Consider the following 12,837-nt stretch of genomic DNA (forward strand, 5'->3'; position numbering starts at 1 on the left):
CTATCTCCAAAAGAAAAATTTAAAAATAAAATTTTAGTTATTTTTCTTACCCCTCTCCACCAACCACCCCCCCTCCCCCGCCCAAAAAAAACACTCACTCATTTCCAAAAAAAAAATGATATTATTTTCTACCCCACCCATCTCACCCTGTGCTCCTAATTTATTTATTATTATTTTTACATTTTTATCGTTTTGTGTTAGATATGTACATATATCTTGGAAAAATTTGTTTCTACTTGTGTATTGAATATTACATAAATAAAAAATTTATTTTTAAAAAAGTTTTGTGGCAAGTTAAAAATACTTTCTTAAAAAGATATGTATATATCTAACACAAAATGAGGAAAAAAATTTTGAAAGAGGTGGGTTTGGTGGAGTGGGAAGATTTTTTTTTAAAAATAATAATATCTAAACTATTATTTGAAGGGGGGTGGGGGTAGATGAAGTAAAATATGTTAAATACTTTTATAAAAGAAATTTGAACAAAGTAAGAAAAATATATTACATTTTTTACATTTTTTTTTTTTTAGAATAAAATTTTAGCCTCTCTACCTCCACGAGGTAGTGGTAAGGTCTGCGTACACCCTACCCTCCGACCCAGACCCCACCTAGTGGGATTTTACTGGGTATGTTGTTGTTGTTATTGTTGTTAGAATAAAATTTTAACTAATACTAATAATTTATTTAATTTTTGTCAAGGTGAAATATTTTGTCCATGTGAAGTGTGATGTCACAATTTTTTATTTAATAGTAAAAGACAGAGTGTAGTAGACACATCATAAAAAGAGTATAATAAAAGAGAAATTGTATGTATCAAACTAATAAATGATAATTTAGGTATAAAACTCTCACTCTTAATAGCTTAGATATAAAACTAAAAAAAATTATATTTTAAGTTATTTTTGACACTTTTCTCTTATGTTATCACTTTGTCAACAAATTATAAGAAACCAATGAGACTACTCAACCAAATAAAGTTCATGTTCCCTGTGTTTTGCTAAACTGACAAGGTTAACAAGGTTTTTTTGCGCTAGTTTTTAATTTTTGTCTCTTAAATTTATAATTTATTCTCCATTTGAAAAGTGTTTTAGAAAAACAGTGGTCAAAAATGTTTTTGACATCAAAAAAGATAAAAGTAAAAATCGTAAGATAAAATAAATTTACAAGGCACAAAGTATGTCTTACAAAGCAAAATTTGTGAGGCACAAATTATACTTTATAAGTCAAAATTTGATTTTTACGAAATTTATGTCGATATAGACATAAGTTTAATTTCAAAATCCACAAAATTATACTTGAAAAGACATAATTTATGATTTTATTCAAACAAAATTTTTATCCGGCAAGATAAATGTATAATTAAAGATATTTCAGTTCACAAATTTTTATTAAATAAATAATAGTAAGAAAATTATAAAGGCCATCAAAAAAAAAAAGGCATCCCGCAAATACTTTTGTGTATTTTTTATAAATTATATATAGATTTGGTCGAGGAGTTCACTTTCTTTTTTTTTAGTTTAGGTTGAAGAGAATACATATTTTTTTCCCCAGAGATACCCACAATGTTACGGTCCAAATTGTTCACCTCATTAACTAACCCCACAACGGTCCACACAAAAAGTATTTTTTTTCGTTCTAGGAGTTCGTATTAGTACTTCAATTAAATTTGGATCACTTATTATAAGACAAATTCGGAGGTGATGCTTTCAACGAAATTTTCTTCACATCCAGGACTGAAATGTGAAATTTCTCGTTAAAGATGAAACAGTCCCACCACCGATACACCACAAGTTCAAAATCCATGTTGATAAAGTATTTATTTTTATTTCAATCGGTCCATGAATTAATAATATCCTAATAAATAAGGTTTATAAGTTAAATTAAAGTTCATTAAGAACCTTTTTTAATATCGCATCCTTCATATTTTAGTGATTATTATATTATATAGTATGAACATTCTTACCAGTCACCACTAGCATTTGTCCTATTAAACCTTGTAAATGATTGTACGTACCTAATATTATTAAAATTACATTTACGTATTAATGTTTTTAGTTAACGATGAATGAGTCAATGGGCAAAACACAAAAGCAGTGTTTATCTTATTACATATCAATTGAAGTAGGGAAAAGGTTTTGATATACCCCTCAACTTTCTCATTTAGAGCTAATATATTCCTCATTATGAAATTGACTCATATATATCCTTACCGTTATACAAATTGCTCACATATACCTAATATCCCTCGTTATTAAAATTATTTTTCTCACTTCCGAGAGCCATTTGTATATGCGAGTCATTTGTATAAAAAGGTATATGTGAGCCGTTTGTATAACTGTAAGGATATATATGAGTCACTTTCATAACGAGGAGCATATCTGCTCCAAATGACAAAATTAAGGGGTATATCATGTCATTTTCCCATTAAAGTATTGAGTATTTTCTCTATATATTATTTTTCTCAACTCTTAATTTGAAAAGTACATTCAAACTATCAATATCAGAATGATTATTATATACTCATATTTTAATTAAAATATGACTAATATTGTGAACTTTCATGGTCAAAACAGTGTCTTTTTTAGGTTCTTATCATCCTATAATCTGAATCTATTATCATTGAATAAAATATAAAAAATGCTTCAAACTGCTGCAATCTATTTGGAAGTAAAAAAAAAGGTCGCTCTAATATAATTACATATACATAATAATTAAAAAGAAATATTTATCTGCTATAATATAATTATGATAAAATTATAAACTTAATATTTGATCGGATATATTTAATTACACAATTATTAATATATATATATGTTTGACTCAAATTTATGCAACTTGCATGGTATGTTCAATTCTAGAAGGAGAAAGAAAAATGAGAAAAAGCTAGCTACACCTAGCACATGAATAATTTTTTTGACAAATCATAAAAATGCAAAAATGTCAAAGTCAACCAATATGAATAAATAAAAGTTTGGTCCATTAATATTAAAATTTTGAACAATTCAACAATAGTGGCTCATGCATAATAATTCTCAATTTCCCATACATCTATAAATACCCCCCTCCCCATCCTTCCCTCCACACAACTCAACAAAATGAACTTCTCTTCATCAAAAACATATTTCTTTCTCTTTTTCACATTAGCTATAGCATCATCAAAACTAATATTGGCACAAAATTGTGGTTGTTCATCGGATTTGTGTTGCAGTAGATGGGGTTATTGTGGAACGGGGAATGATTATTGTGGTGAAGGGTGTCAAGGAGGACCTTGTTTTAGTACTACTCCAAGCAATAATAATAATGGAGTTTCAGTTTCTGATGTTGTAACTAATGCATTCTTTAATGGAATTGCTGATCAAGCTGCTTCTAGTTGTGAAGGAAAAGGGTTTTATACAAGAGAGAGATTTTTTGAAGCTCTTCAATCTTATAGTAATTTTGGAACTGTTGGTTCTAGTGATGATTCTAAGCGTGAGATTGCTGCTTTCTTCGCTCATGTTACACATGAAACTGGACGTAAGTTTGTTATTACTTATTTTTTTCATTAAAATATATACTTTATTAGTTGTCTTATGAATTTAATTTTCATATCATTACACTGGAAAACTATCAAAAGGATCGGTTTTTTTGCGTCAAAAATTGGAAAAATGCAAATCAACCTTGGTTTTCTTGCATTAGATCAGGTTTTTTCAAAAATAAGATATAGTATTGAAGTTATAGAAATGTATCCTACACACAAAAAATGATTATTTTTTTTAAAACAAAAATTTACCTTCATAGGGACTAGGAGATACCACTTTTTTTTATTTCTTTGCGAACTCGAATTCACAATCTTAGAGGTTAGGAGTGCTTAATTACCATCCAAAGCATCTAACTCTTGTAAAAAAGATAGAGGTTCAAAACAATTGGTGCATTTTATGATTACGTAACTTAAAAAACCAACCTCATGAAGGCCGTATCAACCTCCAGAAATCGGTTAGATCTTGGACATAACTCACATCCTCAAAAGTTAACTCTGAAGGAAAGAAGATTGCCCAAATCTTATAAGCAGAGTAGCAGATCACCACTATGAGACTTTTTTCATCGATCTTTTTACTGACGAGAACTTTACCAACCTTTTTACGTATGTACTACAACTAATTAATTTCTTGTTAGTTTCTTCGACACTTCTTTTAGTAGTGATCATATACGTACATATATACTACTACAACTAATTAACTAATTCCTTGTTTCTTTAACTTGACACAACAGACATGTGCTACATAAATGAGATAAATGGTCCATCAGGAGACTATTGTGATGAGACCAACACAGAGTACCCTTGTGTATCAGGCAAAAACTACTATGGTAGAGGACCAATTCAACTATCATGGAACTTTAATTATGGTCCAGCAGGACAATCTATTGGATTTGATGGATTAAATGACCCAGACATAGTAGGAAGAGATGGTGTTATTTCATTCAAAACAGCTTTATGGTATTGGATGAATAATTGTCATTCTTTAATTACTTCTGGACAAGGATTTGGCCCAACAATTAGAGCTATTAATGGACAAATTGAATGTGATGGTGGTAATCCACAAACTGTTGCTAGAAGGGTTGAGTATTATACTCAATATTGTCAACAACTTGGTGTTGATACTGGGGATAATCTTACTTGTTAGTTAATTAACAACTTGGAATTTAAATCATATAGATTTTATGAAAATTGAATAAGAGTTTATTGTTATACTTGATTTTTGTTTAAAATAAATATACATAGTATATCTTGTACTCCTTTTATTTGTACTTTGAAGAATATTCTTTGATGTATTTTCGCACTGTATTGATTATATATGAGAAGAATTACAATTTATAGTATTTTTATATGCAGTTTTTAAATTTAAAGTTTGGTTTTAAAATACTTTATTTAATCTAATCAAATTTAATTTAATGGACTCTCTAGAAGCAAAACGTGACAATTATTTTGAAAGGAAGAGAATATATATAAAATGCAAGACATGGAATTCTAAGATGTATGATAAGTAAAGTTCTGAGTTTGAAAAAAAAATAATCCTAATTAACTTTAATTTCATAACTTATAGATAAAGCATTAAATATTACATTTTCACCCGATAAAAGTGGAGTAATCTTTTTGGTAAAAACAATTTATTTTTGTAAGAAATATTTTTATTGTTCGATATTTAGTATTTTAAGATACATGCTTTAGATGTATATAGATAGATTAGTTTATTCGCACGGATGATATTACTTTATTGATGATAAAATTGTTGAGGAAAATTTAGTTAAATATAGTTTTCTATCGTTCCTAAATTTTGATGTAGATCTTAACTAAAAGATTTATAAGTGGAATGTTTTAGTATTTATTTTATTAGTTTGTGTTATTATCTTTTTAAAAGAGGTCTTATCTTTGTCGTCAGCTAGATTAGGTAACCTCTTGTTGGATTTTATCTAATCCCATTTTTATTTTGTCTTTAGTGCTCTAGTTAGATATATAATTATGCAAAGATTAATCATATTGTAAAGATTACTATATATCGTATGGATTAATTGAGATTATTTTTTGTTTGGTTTGATTTATTACATATATTTGTTCATTTTTTAAAATTAAAAAAAAAACAAAAATATTCTAGTTAGCTATTTTTAACATTTTAAACCATGCATTATTTAAGGTCACATTACTATATCACATTTTATAAGTGAAATTTCAAAACTTTGTGCTATAGGTCACTTTGGGTTATAACTGACCTCAATGGGCTGGGCTGGGCTTGTAAGACGTTCTGGGCTTGATATGCTGTAGTCTCAGCCTAGTAGTTCCCTTTTCACTTTTAAATTTTGGATCCGCTTTTACTTGTGGATGTCAATTGAGGATTATATATGTTGGGTGATAGTAATTGTTATGGATAGTAGCTAGTGGTAATAGTGTTTGACATTAGTGATTAATAGTAATTGTTGATCATGATAGTTGGTGGTAGGCAGTATTAGTTATGGTGGACGTTAATGATAGCTAATGATAATAGTGAATGATCACAACAATTGGCGATACATATCGATGGATAATGATTGTATTTAATAGTTAGTAGTAATTGATGATGATTGCTAATGATAGCTAATTGTGATTATTTATAACAATGGTGATTGTAAGTGACGATAAAAGTGACGGTTAACAATAAAATTAGTAAATGAAATAATGATAAATTATATATATTAAATATAAATATTTTAATAATCATTCAAATAAACTAGCTAATGTGACTTTGATTGGTCCTATGGAGTGTAGAGTCCGTATGATAGAGACAAGATTATATATGAGTAACAAGTGGACGGCTAATAGGAAGCCACGATACCCCATTTGATACTTTCGTACAAATAACTCATTATTTAATTAGTTACTAATATTATAACAAGGTAACCAATTAATTTAATCACAACTTTATCAGTTGGCACCGTCCTCTTAACTTTTTTCTGTATTTTATTTGAGTGCTTAGGAGGAGTTTCACTTCATTGTTCTAGATTGTTCCATTGACATTTTGATTATTTTATTAGCGCTTCTTAAACCCCCCCACCCTCCTCTCTTTGAATTTTGTTCTAGTTAAAATAAAAATAATTAGGCGTTGGGAAGCGGTAATTAAATCGGACGCACAATTTTAAGTTATCGAGAATATCATAATTTAAGATATGAAGGTTTGGAGGACGTGTGTTAGGATAGAAAATTAGTAGCTAAAGAGTGGAGTATTGTCTTACTTTTCGAGGATTTAGGCTTGTTGGTATTTGTCGTTGTTCTAGCTGGATTGTATATTGTAGGTTTGCTTGTGATGTCTACCATCTTCTATTGTTTATAGTGTTTCGATTATCATACTATTATGTGTTGTGGGTTCCTTTCTCGTAAGATTTACATTGTTCCTCTTGTTAGTTGTTATGTTTTCTTATTCTTTGTACCTGAATTTAATTTGTTATACTTGCGTTGAGGATCTTTCAAAGACAACATATCTATCTCCACGAGGTAGTGATAAGGTACGTCTGCGTACACTATAACTCTCTTCATACTTCACTTGTATGATTTCACTGATTTGTTGTTGTCGTAAAAAACACACCTAAATTGTGCCATTTTTTGAGTTTCATACATAAACTATTGAAAGTGTGAGTTTCATACCTAAACTATCACTTTTTAGTTTGAGAAACACACCTCTCTCTTTTATACCGCTCTCATCATGGTGTGTGTAATACACTCTCTTTTTTATTTTAAAAAATTATCACATCACACTCCACATGGACAAAACATTCAACCTTGACAAAAATTAAATAAATTATTGTATTAGTTAAAATTAAAAATTAAAAAATTATTATTCAAAAAAATAATATTTCTTTTATAAATAAAATGTAAAATATTTTTCTTACTCCACTCCATCACTTCCTCTCACCGCCCCCCGACCAATTTTTTTTTGTTTTTGTTTTGTTTAAATTTCTTTTATAAAAGTATTTAATTTTTTTTACTTCATCTCCTCCCCTCTCCGCCCTCAAATATTATTTTATTTTTTAAAGAAAATAATTCTACCCACCCCACCTAACCGTCCGCTTCCAAATTTTTTTCTCATTTAGTGTTAGATATATACATATCGAAAATATTTTTTCTTGCCGCCGCAAGACTTTTTTTAATTTTTTATTTATTTATGTTATATTCGTACACTAGTAGAAAAAAATTCTAAAAATATATGTACGTACATATCTAACACAAAATGAGAAAAATGTAAAAAAAATTAAAAATTAGAAGCGGAGGGTTAAATAGGATGGGGTAGATTTTTTATTTTTTTAAAAATAAAATAATATTAATTTTTTTTTTGGGAGGGGAGGGGGGGGGGGGGGGGATGAGTGCATGGTGTTTTTTTTGGGAGGGGGAGGGTGACATATGAATTTTTTTTAAAATATTTTATAAAAGTCTTTTTTTTTTAAAAAAGGATTGGGGATTGTCGTGGGGGGTGGGGTACATGGAGGAGGTGGTGGAGTGGGGTAAAAAAATAATTTAATTTTTTTTTTCTTTTTATGGATTGTAACACTGCAATCTTTAATTTTTAATTAATATTAATAGTTTATTATTTAATTTTTGTCAAGGTAGATATTTTATCCATGTGAAATGTCATGTGTCAAGGTTTTTTCAAATAAAAGAGATAGTGCATTACACACACCACTGAGGTGTGTTTCTCAAACTAAAAAAATGATAGTTTAGGTATGAAACTAACACTTTCAATAATTTAGGTATGAAACTCAAAAAAATGAGATAGTTTAAATGTGTTTTGGACATTTATCCTAAAAAAAAAAAAAAAAACATTACACTCGGTTAAAATAGGACACAAATTGAAATTGAGACTACTACCTGTGCCAAAAAAGAATGACAAACCATAAAGTATGATAGCTAGCATATTTAGTTTAATACCTTGTTTTAACATTTTTCCAAACAAAAAAAAATAAAATTACATTTTACAAATCATGATTGTTTGGAATAATTATGTAGTTCTAGATTGTTCTATGGCAGATTCTTTAAGAATCTAATCCAAATTATGGAATTTAAGCTAAGTTGGAATTTGCCAAACGACCCCTAGTTGGAATTTGATTTACTGCTTCATGAAATAATTTTTTTAAAAATAAGTAATTTTACTATGTAATCTGGTTAACCTAAGTGACCTTTTTACGATAAAAAATACTTATATTCATTAGTTCATTATATACATAATGCATATTATACATTTGTTGAATGTTCTCTTTTTTTTTTTTTGAATGAGCGTTAATTTATGTCAATAATTTCCCTCAATGTATTTCCTATATGCTCTCCTTTTAATTTTAAAAACACAATCATAGAAATGCACACACAAAAATATTTAAGCTAAATAAGATGAAAATTTTATTTTTAAAAATGAATAATTAAAGCTTGCAAAGAAAATACAAAAATATTTAAGCTTAATAAGATGAAAATTTTATATTTAAAAATGAATAACTAAAACTTGTAAAGAAAATGTAAAAAAAAGAAAAACACTAATTAAGGTGGAGGGATTTATTTGTAACACAAACAACTTATTCTTAAAAATTATCCAATGAATATAAGTTTGAATATGACAAACCAAACAATCAACGTAATTAATTCTAGCCTAATTTATCCGAATATAATTTGTATCTAAACCAAGCGATCCTTGACGCATATAAAAAAATATTTAACCCAAAAAATGAAGAAGAAAAATTAATTTCAACAATTAGCCGGTTGACCAATGAAAAGTCGAAACGTTAATATGTATGCATGACATGAATGTTGCCATGATGATGTCCATTGAAACGGTGGGTCCCATGTGAAAGATATATAGAAGAATATAGTATATCTTACAAGGAGATTTAAATCTCACAGGGAATTGCGCCACGTGTACAATTAAAATCAAATTTGACAATTTAAATGAAAATAAAATCAAATGGTTGTTAGCCATTGGATATAATATGAGGCCCTTGTTCAAAATATCTTCTACTCCACAAGATATTTATGTCCCTACCCCTCAAAACTTTGCTGCCCATTTTCTTTGTTGTCAGCCACTGAATCACTATACACGCTACACGCATAGCCGATTTCAATTGACTTAAAAGTTGGTAAAATTTATTTTCAAGTTATTTTGTGACTTGTAAAAGTATTTAACAAATATAAAAAATGACTTAAAATAAGTTAAAAAATGTTTGACAAAAACAAAAATGACTTAAAATAACTCAAAAACCAAAAATATATCTCTTCCTATTTTTTTATTATTTTGACTTAAAAGTTATTTCAATTTGATTTTTTATTTTTAACAGAAAAACTATTTTTTTTAAACCAGTCCAAACGGGCTATTAGTTTACACCTTCCTCTACTTTAAATAACTTGACACTCGGGTAGATATTTCCCCTGCCCGTTGCTTCAACCCTTGCATTATTTTTTTTATATACCTTTTGATTTGAGGTGTTAGTTGCACTCAAATTATAGTATATGAAATTTTCATACTATTATACCTTTTGATTTGAGGTGTTAGTTGACCTATACTTCATACCTCAATCATGATAAAAACATTATTACCCCATAAATAAATAAAATTAAAATAAATAAGATAAAAGAAAACATTTTTTTCTTTTGGTTTTAAGTGGCTAATTGTTTGGCCAAAATTCTTGGAAGCAAACATGTTATTTTTTTCTTCAAAAAGTGTTTATTTCAGAAAATTGTTATCTTTGGTTAAATTTTTTTTTAAAAAAAAATTACTTTTGAGTAGTAGCAGCGTTGCCGAAAGCAATTTTATATTAAAACTTTAGACAAACACAGATTGTTATTCTAATATTAACAAAAGTATTGTTTAAATTGATCAGCCTAACCTAAACTTTTACTTTACAAAATACTTTTTTAAAAAAAATATAGTTACTATAACATTTCCCATTTTTTTCAATAATACGTATAAAATGAATGAACTTTTGAAGTTGAGTTATTAGAATCAATTTTTTTAACCGAAAAATAAATAAATGTTTCATAGATATTTCTTTATACTAGTAACGGGACTAATATTGTAAGTAACATATACTCCTACTGATTGAAAAAATAATAATTAATTAATCACAATCAACCTCAGTCATTTAAATTATTGCCATATTTTCTGGGTGTATGAAACAGATATTTGCAATAAAAAATATTCTTTTTTTTCCTCCTTAAAATAAACGCAAGTGTAACTTTAAAGTTTAAACAAACCAACAAAAAAGAATTAGTAGTAAAAAGCATGATAATGACTAGCATTATAGGGGTGTTTAGTGAAATTAATTAATCATATTTATTAAATTGTCTGTCAAAGCAAACAGGGTGAACAGTTGTCCCATTGGAAATGTCTCCCCTTGTATATTTAAATTATTATTGTAACCTCTATTATTAGTATTAAACTAAAACATGTTTAGGGCCCTTAATCACTTTCTTTATTAAGCATAGGTTGACAGCTTCAAGAGTTCCAAATAATATACAGGACTTTTTTTTTTTAATTCAATCACCAACCCATTTGAATTTTTTTATTTCAGCATGTGGAGACCAATTTTCAGTAATTAAACGACAATGAATTTTTGTCCCTTGTTTAGTTGTTTATGAACTAGGACTTGGGGAAGGAAATAAATTAGGAAATGAGCCAAAAAAAAATGTATTTCTTTATTGGATGTCATGTGGTAGAAAACTGCCTAAAAAAGTGAAATGTAGATTTATTATTTTTTTTTAATTAATAGGTGGAGCTAAAAGCTCCTTTATTATTGGTGAATATATCATAAATTATAATTGAAATTAAAATAAATAATAATTCTAGAAAATTAAGCTGAGGTATGAATAATTTGCTCTAACATATTTTACACAAATTTCATAGTGTTAAGAGTTAATTACATTTTATTCCTACTGGTGAATATATCATAAATTATAATTGAAATTAAAATAAATAATAATTCTAGAAAATTAAGTTGAGGTATGAATAATTTGCTCTTTGAAAGAAAATTTAAATTTAATTTGATATAATCTAACATATTTTACACAAATTTCATAGTGTTAAGAGTTAATTACATTTTATTCCTACTCTTTTTCAAATTACAAAAAATCTCTTAAAATTTAAGGATTTCAAAATATCACTCAACGTCCCGATACACCGCATCCCGATTTCGGATACATCACTCAATGTCCTGATACATCACGTTCCGATTTCGAACACATCACTTAATGTCTGATACATTACATTTGTTGATACAAGACACACATGTCACAATACATAGATCGTTCAATGTCTTGATACATTACCTTTATTGATACAAGACATATCTGTCCTGATATATCACATAAGAGTGATGTACCCGAGAACAGTATAGTAGGAATTTTTGTAATTTTTTCAAATAGTAGGGAATTTTAGAAAATGTGGTAAACTGAGTTATGTATTTAGATAATTTTTCCTATAATCTATATCGGTTCAACTATATAATTTTTGGCTTGCCCCCTCTAGGATACAATAGCCAACAACATTGTATAACGCCAACAACTCCAAATTTGTTAAAGAGTCCAAAGTTTCATCATTAGAACATCATCCTTCAATATAAAATTTATCTCTTTTGAGTAGTGAAAAAAATTGAAGAATTAGACCTTTTTTTTTGTTTCAATCCTCTTTTTCACTACACTAACCTCAAAATATAAACACAATATAATAAATACTTCTCATTCACTTATTGTCTTTTTTTTTTTCTCTATTACAACGCATGAAACAAAACATCCTTTAAATAGGTGTGTGATTTCTTCCACAAACAAATGTCAAGAATGTGAATAGTCATTTAAGAATTAGTAGTGCAATTAGTAAAAGATAATGATGAGAACATAACATTGTGTTACATGAGTTTCAAATGACACCGATGTTTCTTATTTTATGACCACTGGTTATTATGCACTTTATATTTTAATATCTAATATTGATGTAACTCCCCGAGCCTATATCCTAGACGTGAACAACACTCAAGAACCATTTCTGGTCTCAAGCGAATTCTTGGACCGACTCAACTTTCAGCGGAAGACTTATTCAACAACATAAGAACTCAAAAGTAACTTTACACAACTGTCTCAAATAAATACTCAGAATATTTTAGAAATAAAACATTCAACTGACCAAAAAGGCAACTCAAGTCTCTAAACATTAAACACTGGAAATAAAAAAGACTCATGAACTACTATTGTCTATCTATCTATGAAGCATCTAAGACTATGACCCCCGATCATCCTAACAAAACTGAAATAATATGATAGAAGTAAATGAGGGATCCTCCAAAAGCAAGGAGGCTCACCAAAGC

The 12,837-nt window shown here is 28.1% G+C and overlaps 1 protein-coding gene across 1 annotated transcript; it reads left to right on the top strand.

The window, feature by feature from the left end:
• The first annotated feature begins 3,086 nt into the window (after nt 1-3,086).
• Nucleotides 3,087-4,757, top strand: LOC125834145 (endochitinase EP3). The gene is made up of 2 exons (XM_049513337.1): nt 3,087-3,513; nt 4,249-4,757. The coding sequence occupies exons 1-2, from the start codon at nt 3,096-3,098 to the stop codon at nt 4,659-4,661; spliced, it is 831 nt and encodes a 276-aa protein (XP_049369294.1). The 5' UTR covers nt 3,087-3,095; the 3' UTR covers nt 4,662-4,757.
• Nucleotides 4,758-12,837: the final 8,080 nt, after the last annotated feature.

This window comes from Solanum verrucosum, unplaced genomic scaffold (genome assembly GCF_900185275.1).
Source record: "Solanum verrucosum unplaced genomic scaffold, falcon-dt-bn FXZP01000108.1, whole genome shotgun sequence".
NCBI classification, from domain to species: Eukaryota; Viridiplantae; Streptophyta; class Magnoliopsida; order Solanales; family Solanaceae; genus Solanum; species Solanum verrucosum.